At 54.2% G+C, this 16,817-nt stretch overlaps 1 protein-coding gene across 2 annotated transcripts in view; it reads right to left on the bottom strand.

The window, feature by feature from the left end:
• Window positions 1-708: 708 nt before the first annotated feature.
• The window catches only part of DUOX1 (dual oxidase 1), a 33,036-nt gene continuing 16,927 nt past the window's right edge, over window positions 709-16,817 (bottom strand). The window contains exons 19-34 of one of the 2 annotated variants that reach the window (XM_043920037.1): window positions 15,708-15,933; window positions 15,342-15,435; window positions 14,902-15,077; window positions 12,747-12,816; window positions 12,403-12,534; window positions 11,684-11,862; window positions 11,221-11,451; window positions 10,414-10,513; window positions 10,086-10,135; window positions 8,440-8,567; window positions 4,356-4,509; window positions 3,730-3,962; window positions 3,331-3,489; window positions 1,868-2,023; window positions 1,586-1,714; window positions 709-1,028 (exon numbers count right to left, since the gene is read on the bottom strand). In XM_043920037.1, the coding sequence (XP_043775972.1) occupies window positions 906-1,028; window positions 1,586-1,714; window positions 1,868-2,023; window positions 3,331-3,489; window positions 3,730-3,962; window positions 4,356-4,509; window positions 8,440-8,567; window positions 10,086-10,135; window positions 10,414-10,513; window positions 11,221-11,451; window positions 11,684-11,862; window positions 12,403-12,534; window positions 12,747-12,816; window positions 14,902-15,077; window positions 15,342-15,435; window positions 15,708-15,933 (2,340 nt within the window). In that variant the 3' untranslated portion in view covers window positions 709-905. Of the gene's footprint in view, window positions 1,029-1,585; window positions 1,715-1,867; window positions 2,024-3,330; window positions 3,490-3,729; window positions 3,963-4,355; window positions 4,510-8,439; window positions 8,568-10,085; window positions 10,136-10,413; window positions 10,514-11,220; window positions 11,452-11,683; window positions 11,863-12,402; window positions 12,535-12,746; window positions 12,817-14,901; window positions 15,078-15,341; window positions 15,436-15,707; window positions 15,934-16,817 lie in introns of those variants that run through there. The other variant, XR_006343983.1, reaches the window with a different exon arrangement.

Raw genomic sequence — 16,817 nt, 5'->3', positions numbered from 1 at the left:
TCCCACTCTGTGCCCAGCCCAGCTTCTCTAGAAGCCCCCACGCCTCCCCCTGTGCCTCCTGACTAGGCTCAGAAGCCCCACACCACTTGCCCTGAGAGGCCTTCTGTCATGAAAGGTGCCGCTGAGCAGGGAAAGAGGTCTCTAGCCGCGGCAGGTGGCCTTGGAGGGGTTCCCTTATTCAGTGGGTGCTGGCAAGCTCAGAGACAATGTCTGGGTGGCAGATCCTGGAGCAGAATAAAGAAACCCTTAGGGCAGAAAAGTGGTTTATTTATAAAAGAGACTATTAGAGTAGGAAGAGGGGAGGAGAGTGGAGGAGCACCCAGACATGTTGGGCCAGGTTCTGACGACAGTACATGTTTAAAAACTTGGGGAAAAGATCAATTCTACTGTTGGAATAGGGTCCTCAGGGGGGGTTCCTGTAAATTGCTCTCTGTGGCTCTACCGTCTCTAAGGCATTTACCAGCCCTTTTGACAGTGGAGAGCTCAGAGGAGAGGAGATTTGAGGAGTGGAGAGAGGTTTTAGGATGCCAGAATCTATCTGTGCTCCCACTTCATCCCTAAGCTCAACAGCCCCTGCACACACACACAATTTGTCTGCTTCAGCCTTTTGATTTTTTTCCTTATTTTGGAAGAAGAGGTGTCACTTCGCCGCAAAACAATAATAGATCTCCTAGCTCCCAACTTTTAGTCCTTACATAGTGCCTTGCATTTCTCTAGGCTGAGACATTCTGGGCCTGGGAGTCCCTGAACCCACATGGGGTGACTGACCATGGCCACCTGGACCAAGGTTGGGAGGTAAAAATGAGGAGATGGCTGAGGAAGCCAGAAACAGGAAATCTAGAGGTGAGGTGTCAGGCTGAACCTCTGCTCATCTAGACAGTGGGCAGAGCCCCTGGGCAGGAAGCCTAGAAGTTCTCATAATGGTGGGAGAAATGAGTTCCATCCTGCCTGTTGACGAGCTGACAAGCCTTTTCTACATTCTTGGTCATGCCAGGGGGGCCGCAGCTGAACACCCCAATCTTCCGGACCTGTTGGAGAAAGAAGTGAAGGCTAGCTCAGTGTTTAGAGGGAGTGTCTAGCTCAGTGTCTAACTCCATGTTCATGTGAAAGACCAGCAGGAGTCCTTGGTGAGGACTCATTCCATGATCCTGTGAAGGTTTACTCCATACTGTGCATGATGAGGGCTGGTTCAGGGTTTTATAAATCTTGCTGAGTTTTGGAAGACTTGTTCTCTGTGGGTCTAGCCTTTACTCTTTTCCAAGGCATTTGCTAGCTTCAAGTGTAAGCCCAGTGTTTGTCTGGATAGTATTAATGGTAAGGGTAGCTCTGAGTTTATGGTGAGGACCAGCTCCACCACTGAGCCCTTCCTTTGGGACAAGGCATCATGGCTTCAGAAGTAGCAAGTCCCTGCTGCCTGCTTCCTGCCTTTGCCTCTGAGTGACCTGCACCTCTCCTTTTCCATTCCATCACCCCACCAGACTCCTCAGGGATCGGTTCTCCTCCCTTGATGGAGCAGGTTTGGGAGCTTTGCTCAGACCTCAAAAGATAAAGGTGAAGAAAACCTCAATGTGGGGTGGGAACTGACCTGTGGATGGACCTTCTGCAGAGAGTTGAAGAATGCCTCGAAGGGGGGGCGGCCAAAGTGGGTGATGGAGCGCAAGCCTGTGAACAGACTCCGGTTCAGCACCTTCTGGAAGTGCCGCTCACAGATGTACTGGGGAAGGAAGCAGAGGAGAAAGGTCATGGCCAGCAGACTCAGGGTCAGCTCCTCGTCCAGAGGCTGGTCCGCCCACCCGCCTCGGCCATCCTGGCTTGCCCTGCCCACCCACACACCCACAAAGCCACTCCTTGGTTGGCCCTGACTCACCAGCATGGTGGTCCTGAGGTCGAACTTCTCAGCCAGCTGGGTGATGTAGATGTGCACGGACACCAGGTCCTGGCGGTCATTCTCCTCCACCTCTCGGATGATATCAGCCAGCCATTCAAACTGCCGCTGGGTCCGCGTCACCCAGATGAAGTAGATCTGGGGAAACAGTGCTGGAGCTTGGGACCCAGCTCGTCTCAGAGTCCCTACCTCCCAGGAATCACCACTCCTGGTCTCAGAGCAGCTTGTGCCTCTCCCCAGGCAGCCAGGGGGAGTGAGTGTATGGGGCCATGCTCTGAGGGGGGAGACGGAGCTGCCCCAGGGCATGGAGAAGCGGAAGTGAGCAATAGCCTGGGGCTGCGAGAAAGGACCCCGTCAAGTGAGCTGAAGGTCAGGTGGGGTGGGAGGCAGCCTTCCCTTCCACTCCGTCCAGTGGGCCCTGTTCAAGCTGCTAGGCTCCCAGCCTACAGGCTGCCCGAGGGGAGGGGGACCCGCTAAGGGGTGCGTCACAGAACGGCCTCTGGGAAGACTGCGTTGGCTGCCTGGAGTGGATAGGCATGGGCTCAAAGAGAGACCAGGGGGGACTTCCCGGTGGCCCAGTGGCTAAGGCTCCATGCTCCTAATATAGGGAGCCTGGGTTCGATCGCTGGTCAGGGAACTGGATCCCACAAGCTGCAACTAAGACCTGGTGTAGCCAAATAAATAAATACTAAAATCAGAAAATATACCAGGGGCCTGGATGCTGCCCTGGAGGACCCATCTCCAGCTTCTGACGGGGAGAAATGGGGTTGTGTGAGTTAAGGAGCAGACACAGAGCTGGCATAAACAGAGGAGCCAGGTAGCTGTCTGTCACCCTCTGAGTGCTGACAGCATACGGGCTGGGCCTCTGCCCGCTGCATTCTTGCACCCCTGACTCACCTGCCGGGCCCAGAGAGACAAGCAGGGGCCCGCCACCAGGGCTAGACTCAGGTGAAGGGGCCTGGTGTGGAGGGGCCTGAGGGCCTGGGCTGTGTTCCTGGAGCCGACCAGGCCCACCAGCCCTGCCTTGAAGCCCCTCCTCCTATTCCTCTTGAGAGCAGGGCTGGTTTCACCGGTGCCTCACCCCAAGTGCACCCTTCCCGACACTGCTTGAGGGGCGGGCCCCCTCTCCAACCCTGGCTGGAGTGACTCTCAGAAGCAGATTCTATGTGGGGCACCCCATAACTGAGGGAAGAGCCTGCAGGCATCAGCAAAAACACTCGGGTCCAGGAACAGCCCGACTGTGCTGTGTGCTGCGGTCCATGGGGTCGCAAAGAGTCGGACACGACTGAGCTACTGAACCACAACAATATCCTGACTCCCTTGGGTCAGGCCAGCTCAGCCTTGCCTAGAACAGGGAGGCCAAGAACAGAGGCAGGGGACAGGCATGGATGGACACAGTGACAGGGAGCAGGGGACCACAGCTGGTGGGAGGAGGGGACACTCACCTTCTTACAGAACACTTGGCAGCTGACTGATGACTTGAAGACCAGGTCTTTGAGGATGGAGGCAAAGGGGGTGACCCCAATGCCCCCTCCCACCAGCACTGACACCTCAAACTTATGCCACTCCTGGTGGCCCTCTCCAAATGGCCCATCGAGGTACAGCTGCAGGAAAGGGAGTGGGTTAGAGTTGAGTTCGGCTACCACCACAGTTCTGAAGCCAAAAATGGGAGGCAGGGAAATGCAGGTAGGTTTATGCAGTGAGGGAGAAGTGGGAGCCTTGAAGCATCATCTGGAAGAATCAGTCTCTCAAGGAGGAACACAGTGGGGAGTCTGGTGCTGCAGGACCAACGCCTGCTAAGGGGATGTGGGAGCGTGTGGTACGCCTGGCCTGGGTCCGGGCACCTTTGGGTATTTGGCACAGCTGTCACCCGTCGGGGGTGAGTAGATCTCCCTGAGACGGGTGGTCCAGGGCCCCGCTGCCCGGATGTGCAGGCTAAGCGTCTCCTCGTGGGGCGCTGACGTCAGCGTGAAGGGGTGGTACTCAGTGGTCCCCAGAGCCAGGCAGGCGATCCGCACCCACTGTCCTGACTTGTACTCGAAGCCTTGGGGCCGCTGGAACTCCAGGTGGGTCACTCCTGAGGAGGGGAGGTGGGCGGTAGCCCATTGTTCTGAATCCGGCAACAGGGGGCCCCCCAAGAGTTCCCCCACCTGCGGCCTCAGCTCTGCTTTTGGAATATGACAAAGGAGGCCTCCCCTCATCAGAAGTCACAACACCCCCTCAGGCTGTGTCTACCCTGAGCAGGGTTTGGGCAGCACTGGGGCTGGTGGGCAGCAGGAAGAGGAGCAGCCTGGCCCAGGCTCCTCCTCTCTCTGGTGTGAGAGTGGCTCAAATCCCCTGGCAAAGAGCCTCTTGTACTCACTCCCTCACCCCTACCACCTCAAGGCCCCTGCTAACTCCACTGGGCCAGGCTCTGCCCTGCCCTGTTCAGCATCCAGAGAACAACCAGCCTGCTCCCCCGAGCAGGTACCTGAAGGCAGCAGCTCTGCCTTCACCACGCTGATCTCCACCTTCTTCCGGCTCAGGCTCACCAGCTTGTCCCCCACATAGATAAGTGCTGGGACCAGGAAGAAGATGTGGAAACGGGGCAGCTGGATCAGGGCGAAGCTGCCATGGATGATGAGCTGGAGAGAGCAAAGAGTACAGCTGAGATCGAAGCCACACCCACAACAGGGTCTGACCCCTGCATCCTTCCCCAACTGGCCTATCCAATCCCCACCTCATCAGGTGCAGCGCTCCTTCCAGGCTCCAAAACCTAACCACTCCCAACCCATCCTCCATAGCATCCATCTGCATCTTCCTGACGCCATCCACCTGCACTCAGGCAGTAGCCTCCTAACTTTCCGCGGGTTGCCCTACTGTGGTGTGTTCTTTCCAGGACGGTCAGTATGACTTTTTAAAGTTCCTTTTATCATGTCATCCTAGCTCAGAAAAGCTTAGAGGGTTTCCCACTTCACCACAAGGCCTTGCGATGCTCTGTCTTCTGCCTGGCAGCATTCCCTGCTCCCTGTTTTTCAAACACAAGTCCTTTCTATTTCCAGACTTTCCACCTGTTGCTCCCTCTGGCGGGAAGGCCTTTCCCCTAGTTCCTCCCATCACCTCATTTTTCGGGCCTCAGCAGAAACTCCACCTCCTCATGCCTTCTCCCTTCCCCCAGCACACTCTCTATCCCATCTCCCTGTTAACCCCATTCAGAGCACTGTCGTCATCTGCGATATTTGTGGATATTTGTGTTCCTTCATCCATGGACATGTTTACTGTTGTTCTCCCCACTGGACTGGAGAAATAGGGACTGCATCCATTTTCCATGACACTCTCAGCTCCCAGCAGTTTCTGACTGGCACATGGTAGGCACTCAATAACTAGTGAGTCAGTGGAAGGGGTTTCCCCAATTTACCCACTTCCTTTGGAGACTACGACACCTAGTCAGTCCTCTTTTTCCATGAAGTAACTAACAGGTATTGTCCAACTCTGGTTCTTTCCCCAACCAGCTGGTCTAATGTGGTCAGACATGACTTGCCCCATTCTTTCCACTTGCTTTGTTTGAGTCCAGTCAGTCTGGCTCCCACCTCCACCTCTTCTCAGGACCTGCTCACAGCAGACTCCCAGTGGCCGGTCCCCGAGGCCGCCTTTTAGATGGCATTCACTCCCACTCTCCACAGCCCATGGCTCTAGTGAGCATCCCGGCCTTGCCTCTTTAGCAACAATGCCCTGCTGGTTTTCCCTCTTTCCCTCTCTGACTGTTCACTTTCTATCTCCTGCACTGGTTCTGCTCCTCCCAACTCCTAATCCTGTGTGTTGCTCAACCCCGATTTCTTCACCCTCTGCTCTTCTCCTACAATCTCCCACACAGCGTGGCCTCTCAGCCCTTCAGCCTCAAATATTCTATTGTCATTCCCACTTCTCCACCAGCGCTCCTGCCTTTCTTCTTTTTTTTTCCTCGATCAGGGATTGAACCCAGACCTTGGACCCTTGGCAGGGAAAGTGCAGAGTCCTAAGCCCTGGACTGCTAGGGCATTCCCTCATAGGTGCCCTTCCTTCCACCTAGAATGCTCAGTTCCCACTCTGCCCTATTAAACCTTAGCTTATCTCTCCTTCAGGCTTAGCCCAAGTTCCATCTTCTGTGTGAAATCTTCCCTAACCAGTTTGTCCCAAATGAGGCTCCCTTCAATGAGCTCTTGTAACTGACTGACTGGAACATTCAGCTCAGCAATTAATCCCATATTATCTGGTCATTTTGATCACTTCACGTGCATGGCACTCATCTCTGCAGCTAATCCTCAATTTCCAAGGGCAGGGCTTAGAGTCTCCCCCTCCTCTGTTGGGCCTGTGTGTGTGTTGGTCACTCAGTCATGTCTGACTCTTTGCGACCCCATGGACTGTAGCCTGCCAGGCTCCTCTGTCCATGGAATTCTCCAGGCAAGAATACTGGAGTGGGTTGCCATTTCCTTCTCCAGGGATCGAACCCAGGTCTCCTGCATTGCAGGCAGATTGTTTACAGAGCAAGTATATCCTAGGCCCTCAACAGATAACTGTTCAAGTGAACTCGGTCCCTCATTCAGCTCCCTACTCCTCCAGCTGAGTGTTCCCCAATTCTTGAACCTCTCCCCACAGAGCTAACTCGAACCTCTTTGGGCTCTGAATTGGCTCCAGTTTTCCCAAGATCCTCTTTCATTACGGAGCCCACGCCCACCCCTGAAGCTTTCTGAGCATCTACCGACTGAGAACAATGGATGACTTCATACTCCTCTGTTTATACACCTTGCTTGGTGTTGGCTCTACCTTGAAACCGCAAAGCTGCTGCAGAGTCATGGTTGATCAAGGAGCCTGGGGAACAGCTTGCCTTCTCAGCTTCTGCTGCACTAGCTCCAGCCTCTACAGCCTGAATCAGCAGCCTAGACACCTTTGCCCAGGGTCTGCTCCACACTGGGGTCTTTTACTTGCAATTTCTCTTTCTGCCTGAGGGCAAGTGGCCACATCTGAGATAAATGGAGAGGCAGCTGGTGCTTTGTGTCTGCATGCTAAGCTGCTTTAGTTGCGTCCAACTCTTTGGACCCTATGAACCATAGCCCACCAGGCTCCTCTGTCTGTGGGATTCTCCAGGCAAGAATACTGGAGTGGGTTGCCAGGAGATCTTCCATGACCCAGGGATCAAACTCAGGTCTCTTATGTCTCCTGAGTTGGCAGGCAGGTTCTTTACCACTAGTGCCACCTGGGGAACCCTGCGATGCTCCCAGGCTGCCAGTGCTAGGACTTCCCAGCTGAGGGGCCTGTACCTTGCTTAGCTGCTGACTTCCCTGTTGGCTTCCCCAGTGATCCCCAAAGCCCAGGGATAAATCAGAAACCAGTTTTGCTCTCAGAGAGCCAGGCTGGCCACTCTTCTGGATCTAGTTTTTTTTTTTTTTTTAAAGCTGCTTTGTCAGCAGAAACAAAACTATCATCTCCACCCCTAATAATAACAGTAACCCAGATTCTAGGGCTCTACCCATTATCAAGAGATTGGTGAGGGAGGCATAAATTAGCCACAGCTTCCAAAGAAACAAACTCCATGAGTTCTCGGAAACATCTAAGCTGAGGTTGGGTATTTATCTCCAGAACCTTGAAGTGCTGAGCCTCAGGCAAGATGGAACCAGACATTCTTATCTCCCAGTGAAGACAGAGCTGCACCTGGGAGGGGGCAAGGCGGACAACCAGTGCCATCCAGACCCTTTGTCTTGGGACAAAGAGGACCCCTGTGTGCAGTTGTTTCTGGAGCCAGGTGACGAGAGGGCAGCCGTGTGTGAGCTCTGCACTTCTTGAATCCTGGCAGACAGGCTGTCACCAGTGGGGACGTCAGAGCTTTGGGACTTGGTTTACCCTCTCAGCAAGGCCCTAAGAGTGCCCTTTGGGGAAATGCCTGTGTCTGTGAGGAAGGCAGGCCAAGCAGCCATGCCATAGCGGCACAGATCAGAGTCATCTCTGGAAACAGCCACTGAAGTAACAGAGAGCAAACCCAGGGGAAGAGGGAATGGGAAAAGGAAGGAGGGAGGCAGGGAATCTGAGGGAAGGGAGGCAGGAGCCCAGGATAAGAAGGAAAGGGGAGAGGTGGAGTCTCAAAATCCATTTTATCAACAATCCAAAGAAGACATTTTGAGCAAGTTCATTGACATTACAGATGGCACTTAGCTACCTGGATGGGGTAGCTAACACCCCAGAAAACTGGATCAGAACAAAAATGGCAGAACCTACTTAAGGGTGAGTTTCTCTTTAAAAAGACAATGCTCCCTTGAGTGAGTCCACCCAAGAGCCCAAACCACCACCCAAAGAGGGGAAAGACTGGCTGGGCAGAAATGATGTGGGGGTGTCTGGAAGGAATGTAGACCAGCCTGGTAAGGCTGCTACTGCAAAATGCATGCCAGGGAGTCAGCCTTCCGAGTGCTGCAAGTTGGGTCAGTCTACCTGAGCGCCCCATACTATAATCTCTATCTTTTAAGGTGGATGTCTCGGCCATCGCTGCCTCCCTGGGAACATCCACCCAGATTCCGCTGGCCTGGTTCATAGCCAAAACCTCTCACCAGCACATAGAGCAGGATGTAGAGGTGATGGGTCAGCCAGAAGCCCCGGAAGCTGCAGCGCCGGAAGTGGTGGGAGGCGAAGATGTACATGATGGAGAGAATCAGGAGCAGCATGACTCCCGTGAGACCTGCAAAATGAACATGAGGTGAGGGCAGAGGAGCAGGGCCTCACAAAATGGGCTGTTCTGAGGCTACTAGGGTCTTCTCTCCACTCCACAGCTCTAGGCGAATGATAGAAACCCACCATCCTTCCCTCTTCCTCTCCCCAATACCACTGATCACAGGTGCCTTTCACTTTTCACCAGACCCTGCTTGTCCTTCATAGCCCCTGTTACGACTAGTATGTCTCAAGCACCTGTGTCATTATTTGTTTCATATCTGTCACTTTCTTGACTCTCAGGTCCACAAGAACAGGGCCCAGGCTAGGGTAGTTCACCACTGCACTCGGGTGCCTAGTGTAAGGCCTGGCACCCCACAGGCCTTCGGAAAATGTGTACTGAATGGATGAATGGACAGGGCAGCTACTCTGAGTCCTCTGGATAGAACTCCGGATGCTGTAGGCCCTACCCTTGGGGAGTCGAGGCTTGGTCAGGGTCCAGGTAGCACTCTACCTGGCAGCCACATCACAGAGCATGAGCACTGACACAGTAAGTGGGACCACACCATCACTGTTCATCACCAGAGCCCCCCTGAGTCCCACCCACCCAGACCTGGTGGGAGACCCCTCCTCTCACAGGGGATCCTAGGCAACACTGGAGCCATTCCAGAGAATGTCCCTCAAGTGATCAAGGAGGAGGAGGCAGAAGTGAGGAAGATTAGAGCCCTGTAGGGTGGAAAAGCAGAGGTTAAGAAGGGATCTAGCCAAAGCCTATAAGTCCTGAATGGAGAGGAGAGCATAAACACGGCTTGATCCATTAAATCCCAGTGTGCAGGATCAGCAAGCACTCTCTGAAGTTCAAAGCAGATCGTTTTAGGGTTTAAAGAAAATTAAAAAAAAAACATGCTGTGTTTTACAGAAAGGAGTGTAGAAGATGCGTTACCCCAAGGAGGGAACAGACTTAAAATATAAATAGCTTCAAGAAGCATTTGAATAGATTTACAGCTAATAGCTCTAAAATGGGTGATTATGGGCAGTGAGGAATATGCCCTAAATGGCTCTTGTCAAGACTACAGAATGGAGGGGGAGGGGTATTTGCCAGGCTCTATGAAGAGTAAACTCCGGGAGTTGGTGATGGACAGGGAGGCCTGACGTGCTGCGATTCATGGGGTCGCAAAGAGTCGGACACGACTGAGCGACTGAACTGAACTGAATGAAGAGCCCAGCCCCTCCCTCACATAGCTGAGGACAGCATTCCTCAAAGTCACTGTCATGGTAGGTGTGTATGTTCGGGTGGAGGGGATACACTGCTGTCCCTCAGAGGGAGTAACTAGCTCAGAACTGGGGGAGGAGCTCAGCTAAGCTCTTGAGAGAAGGCCTGGAATGCAGTCCCCCAGCCCAGAAAAGCGCTCAGGGCAAGGACATAGCCTGGCTCACCATCAAGGCCAGGAGCACCAAGCCGAGTGACTGGGCTGCCTGTGGCAGACAGAACCCAGAGCCCGGCACTCAGAGCCAGGCCCAGAAACACACGCAGCGAGAGGGCTCTCACCTGGCACAGTCTGGAAGAACCACCAGTAATACTTCTGGGGGAACTCGGATCTGTGGGGAAGGGAAAGCAAGTGAGGAGACATCTGGGACTTCCAGAAAGGACTCTCCAGAGGAGGCACCCCAAACCAGCCACCAGTCTCCCTTTCTGCAACTTGGGATTCTGGGCTCAGGATGATCATTGTCTGTGCTATAACCTGGAGGGGGACCCACTCCTGAGCCAAGAAAATTTCTTTTCTTTTTTCTGAGCCAAGAGAATTTTTGCAAAGAATTTCACCCTCTTCACCCCTAGGCCAGGCCACACACACACTCTCTCTCTTTCTCTCTCTCACCCATTGTCATGGAAGAGGCCCGGAAAGAGGCAGGAGAGGACGCTGAGAGGGCTGATGGAGAAGAGGTACACGTTCACCACGTGGCCTGCACTGTGTAAGACTGAGGAAGACCAGACAGGGTAGGGGTGAGCCTGGGGCCAGCCCACTGTGGGTGCTCAATGCATTCAACCCTAGCAGGAGGACTCCAGCCAGCCAGAGCTGGGGGCCTGAAGAAGGACCCTGGGGATCTGGACTTCTGTTTTCTAATCAGCCTCCTGTTCCTCCCCTGCCTCACATACCCATTATCCGTGAAAACAACCCCACGGGTCTGAAATTATACTCTTAGAAGTTCATTCCTGGGAATTCCCTGGTGGTCCAGTGGCTAAGACTCTGCGCTCCTGATACAGGGGGGCTGGGTTCGATCCCTGGTCAGGGAACTAGATCCCACATGCCACAACTAAGACTCTATGCAGCCAAATGAATAAAAATAAATGTTTTTTTAAAAAGTTCATTCCTTTGGTTTCTTTTGCAGAATTATGTTTTAAAACATAAAAGTTGGGGGAGATCACACACTATTAAGTGCACTCATTTTGGGGTGTGAGTAACTTGTCAGTGGGAAGTGGTGAAGTGAACTTGACAGCCTGGGGCAGTGAGGGACTCCTGGGCTTACTTCACACCACCGAGGGAGCCACCGACATCCTATGAGAAGAACATCTAAGACTCAGGCTCACGTTACACGTGGGTGGAGAAGAGGGGGGCTCTCAGAGGAGGGGCAGCCTGCAAGGGGCGGAGGAGGTGGAGAAGATCCCTGAGACTCCCAGGCCCTGCCTGTGAGGACGATGGCAGTAGAAGCAATGAGGCGATGGAAGTCCACGGCGGCGTCGAAGGGCACGTAGCGGTTGAGGAAGGTCTCTCGCAGGAAGGTGATGAGGTTGCGGCACATGGTGAGCAGGATGTAGGAGAACATGAAGGAGATGCTGGCCGCTGTGCCGCGCGACAGGATGATGCCCACACGGGTGATGTCCGTGATGCCCTTGTGGTGAGCCGCAAAGGCGTAGTCTGCAGAGGGCCCTGGCGGGTGAGCGGAGCGGAGCGCAGCGCAGGCCCCGGCCCGCGGCCACCACTGCCTGCCACAAGCTCTATTTGAGCCGGCACTTGGCTCTCCTGAGGCCCCGCCCCCAGGGCTGTCACTCATTGCCGCCCCGCCCCGGGGCTGTCCGTCACTCGCTTAGGCCCCACTCCCCGGGCTGTGGCTTATTCTAAGCCCCGTCCCTCCACGGCTGTCACTCACAGTAGGCTCTCTCCAGGAACAGGCCCCCTGCAATCGCGTAGAACACCGCCAGGCAGCCTATGTGGCGCCGGTAGTTCTCAACGAAGCGCTTGAACTGCTGCACCGTCTGGTGACGACGGCTACGTTGAAACTTCTCTCGGTGAGCCTCGGTGAACAGCAGGGGCTGGAACGATGTCACCCTGGGAGACAGGAAGTCTTGGTTCTCGGCTAAGGACCCGATGCTAATATGGACCCGGTCTCCAGAGGGGAGAAAGGAGCATCAAGTCATTCAAGACAAAGTAGGGTGTAGACCTCAAAGGCTCCTAATTACCACCCTCCTCAAGCGGGCTGTCAGTGAGGGGACGCCCTTGCAAATGGTCACTCTGTCACTCTCTTCTTCCAGTCCGTAGCTCTCAATTCCCACTAGCTCTATTCTCATCCTTTACTGGAGGCTTAATGGACTCTTCCTCCAGGAAGCCTTCCCTACCTCCCACGCATAGGTGACCACTTCCTTGAGTTCTGAAGCCTTCTGTTCTTACCACTATTATAGCATTCATCAGTGGGACACTGTGACTATCACTGTACCAGACTATCTCAGCAGACTGTGACATTCTTGGGCAAGGACTGTTCATCTTGCCCACACCCTCAATGCCAGCACAGTGCCTGGCGTAGAATAACCAATGTGTGCGTGCCAAAGGAATGGGTGAACTGTTTGGGCTAAAGGGAAGGAGCAAGCGTACTTCTTGCCAAACCTCCGGCGAATCTCCTGGGGAGGGTCTGTGTCGTTGGGGCACTGCAGTCTCCGTGGTGTCAGCTCCACCCCGATGTCAGTGTCCTTTCGGGGACAGCGAGCACTCACTCTGGGAGAGGGACTAGGACAGGAATGCAGATTAGGATGGGACCTTGGCCCCCTGAGCCACCTGATTCTCTGCTGCCCCTCTCACAGGGCTTTCTCTGCCCTTTTCTAATTTGCATGAAAGCACTACTTGGGCTAGTGAAGGTTCTGATCCCAGACATTCTGGGGAAATAAAAAGCACCTCCCTGACCCCAGCTCTCCCTCCAACATCCCCAGATAAGGGCTTACCAGAGCTTCTCCTGGCTGATGTAGGAGGCTCGCCGGCAGAGGTCCTTGATGACTTCAGGTACCTCCACCCCTGCAATGCAGAGCCAGGCTAGCTAGAAGCTCAGGGTCCAGGGCCCAGGAGGACCTATCTCAGATGCACACCACCCACCCCATGTCCGGACACTGTAGAGGGTCCCTGGCCAGTACACTGCCTCTGGGTGAGCCAGCCTCAGCCCGTGATCCCAGTGGGAGCTAGACTCAGCCATGAGGGGTTAGGGAGAGGGTTTGAAACCAAGGGGGCCAGGCAGGCTCCCCTGAGTATGTGTCCAGTTTCAGTCCCCCACCTGAGACTGGTATAAGGCTTGTGGGCTAGGGTTCAGGAACTGTACACAACCTGCCTGCTAAGACTTCAGTTCAGTTCAGTTCAGTTGCTCAGTCGTGTCCGACTCTTTGCGACCCCATGGACTGTAGCCTACCAGGCTTCTCCGTCCATGGGATTTTCCAGGCAAGAATACTGGAGTGGGCTGCCATTTCCTTCCCCAGGGGGATCTTCCCACCCAGGGACCGAACCTGGGTCTCCCGCATTGTAGGCAGACGCTTCACCGTCTGAGCCACCAGGGAAGTCTGCTAAGACTACTCAGCCACAAAACCCTGCTAAAGACCCTCTGGCTTAAAAACTCCCAGGAGTTAAGTGTAGACTCTGGGTAGTACATGTATGGGAGATGACTATAAAATTCTTTCCCCTTTTCTGTGTTTGAAAGTGCTCGTAATAAAATGTTAGGGGTTGGGAGGAACCCTTCCAGAAGCTGCCAGCGCTGAGGGGCAGGGCAGGACTGAGCTGCAAATCCAGGTTCTCACAGGAGGCCTGGGAACGTCCAGGTCACTTTCAAGTGCAAAACCAGTCTTGAAGATTACCCTGGTCTACAGCCCAGAGGCCAAAGTGATTAAACTGAATTTAATGAAATGAGTGTTTTAAAACAAAGAATAGATGTCTGTTCTCTCAGATGGTTCAGCAAACAACAGATGTTGGAAAATGGTAACAAATGGCAAATGTAGGTGAAGGGCAAAGGGCAAATGATGCTCCTTGTATCATTTTTACACCTTTCCTGTGGGTTCATGATGTTTCCGAGTGAAATACAGAGGAAACAGCAAAGCACAACAACAATTAAAAACCAAGCAAAATAGTACTCAGTGTTAACACTCAACTTAATCCCCAAGCCTGGTCCTCCCCTCCACACCAGGGCCTGGATGTCCCAGGACTCTGGTCTAGGCTCACTTCCTGGCACCTATCCCTGCTTTCCCCTCAGGCCCAGGTGCCTGTCTGGGAAAGGTGAGAAATTGCAGAATCAGGAGTGCTGGGTCTGTGTTCTACCAACACCCCCCTCTCGCCCTGGGGACCAGAAGCCCTGACCAGAGGCCCAGCTGTGTTTTATACAATTCACCCCTCACCCCTTCTGGGCTGCTCAGCCCCCCAAATTCTCATAATACTGGGAGGGACTGGGTTTGGTCTCAACATGTCCCAGTGAGAATTCCAGGCTGTGAAGACTCTGTAACAGCCCAGAGGAGGCCACAGGCAGTCCCTCTGCCTGCTACCTGGCCCCTCTTCACCCTGACTCTAGCCCCTACTCACCTGAGTCAGACATAGGTGGGGCAGGTAGTCAGGGGGAGGGAAAAAAATAGAGTGGGACTCCATATACTTAGCAAACATTTAATAAGCACTCCTCCAAGGGGTAAGGTGGCAAATAAAACCAGAGCAGCCCACTGCCACCATCAGACACCCCAGCTGAGATGGGTATGACCAGGTACAAGGAGACACGTCTTCCCTCCTGACGTGGGCACCAGGCACTGGGGCCTTTGACAGGAAAGCAGAATTCCACCTGCCATCCCCCACCCTATCCTGACCCTGCCCACCCCACCAGCAGGGCTGCACTATGACTTTTCTGGGCCATGGGCACTACTACCTTTCTGCATTAAAATATTATATTTTAATAATTATGTTGGTATAAAGAAGAATATAATCCAGGATGGATACATTACATGTTTATCATCATTATTATATCAATTCTTCTCACTTTAAAAGAAATATAAACAGTTCCATGGCACCTCAAAGCATGTGGGCCCTAGGCAGGTGACTGCTGTGCCTACTGAGTCAGCCATGCCCAGCCCGCTGCCCCACCTTTGACACACAGCTGTGTGAAGCGGAGCTCGCTGTCGTGGTCCCGAAGCATGAAGTGGAAGTCCTCCCACGTCAGCTCCTGCTTGTCCTGGAAGCCTGACTCCCGGAACATGGACTCCACCACCTCGGTCAGCTGGGTCTTGGTCAGGCAGTTGTTGGAGATCTCGATGAAGGACCTGGGGCCGGGGGGAGGGAGGCCATCAGGCCCCAACAAGCAGCCTGCATCTTAGATGCAAGGCCATCCCAACAGACCTTCAGAGCTGAGCCAATATGGAAGGGCCCCGACTGACTAAATCCCAAGCCCTCTCCTAGTTACAGCAGTCTCTGGCTATATGGCCTCTATATCTGCTGTTTACCTCCTGCTCCCTCCTTCATATCCCCCCTCTCTCCCCCACAGTCCCTGCTCTGGCCCACTCTCCCAGCTCTCCTGCAGCACCAACCTCAGCATTCTGATGAACTCGTCCTTGGAAATGAGGCCATTCCCATCAAAGTCATACATGCGGAACATAAGGCGAGACTTCTCCTCGGGGGAGCCTGGGAGAAGAAGGACCCTGTGAGAGCCTCGGCCCACCTGCCTACACCCCAGGCTGGCCAGGAGGAGCCTCACACTGGATCGACCCACTGCTGGACGCAGCCAGGGTTTGCTCTGCTTCCTGACCCCTACCCGGGCATTCCCAGGTGTCTGCCACGACTGGAGACCTGGCCGCAGTGCTTCCCCGTCACTTAACAGGTCAGCGGCACTCCAGCCTCAGTCTGCAGCTCTTCTCATCTCCTCCTGTCTAGGTAATCACTCCCCCCTCCCTCACCTTTCATGAAGACCACCAGGATGTCGAGGAACTCCCGGAAGGACAGGTAGCCATTGCCGTCTTTGTCGGCCAGAGAAAACATGGACTCCACAAACATGTCTTGGGGCTTGAGGCCCAGGGACTCGGCGAACTCGGCCCGGCTCAGCTCACACGTCAGGGCCTCCCGCACCTTCTGCGATGAGTCCAGGGGCAGGGTACCTGCGTCTGCCTGGTCGATGTCCAGCACCTGTACTTGGGCAGCAGCAGAGAGGGGAGAGAAAAAGACAAGGCTTCCTTGACTTGAAGGCCAGTGCAGGCTTTTGGTGCCACCTTTTAAGGTGGCTGCTCAGCACCCCCACCGCTAAGTACTAGCCCATCAGCCCTGTGAGTGGTCCCTGGGCCTCTGTATTAGCTGATTGGACCAGGGATGTACACTTGACCCAAGCAGAAGGTCTGGAATTGAGACTGGGAGGTCCCAGAACAGTCTTGACCTGAGTGTAAGAAAACAACCACACTGCTCCTTCATGTGCTCAGAGACATAGAGACAGGAGGAAGTGGGGGGTGGGGGGTGGACTTCCCTGGTGGTCCAGCGGCTAAGACTCTGTGCAGGGGGCCTGGGTTCGATCCGTGGTCGGGGAATTAGATCCCACATGCCACAAGTAAAGCCCCAGCATGCCACAACTAAGACCTGGCACAGCCAAATAAATAAATAAAAGGAAGCAGGGGCATGGAGAAAATGGAGGCAGCCTGAGACAGAAGTGGCCTTGTTTGATGACAGCTTTCCCTTTCCTGGTCCCTTTCAGGCCAGATCACAGTCTTCCCTTTGGACTTCCTGAGACACCACTATGTCCTCAGAGTCACTGACCCTCTGTCAGTGCTAGCTTGAGCAGGTGTCTCTTATCTCCAAAGGAGTTTTAACTGAGAACATCTTCAGCTGGGCTGAGAACACGTTGGGCGGAGGCAAGGGGAATTCTCATGGCAGGCCATCTTCAGCCCACCCTCCCCAGGACTGCCTGATCATAAGGACAGACCGTGAGGGAAGCAGGCCACTGCACCTGTCCTCCCAGCCTGTCTACTGGGGGCCTCCAGGTCCAGCCGGCTGTGATTTCATGAGCTAAACCTCATTGCTTC

Source organism: Cervus elaphus, chromosome 12, assembly GCF_910594005.1.
Source record: "Cervus elaphus chromosome 12, mCerEla1.1, whole genome shotgun sequence".
Taxonomy (NCBI): Eukaryota; Metazoa; Chordata; class Mammalia; order Artiodactyla; family Cervidae; genus Cervus; species Cervus elaphus.
The sequence above is the reverse complement of the archived record's forward strand: the minus strand, read 5'-3'. Positions and strand labels throughout refer to the sequence as shown.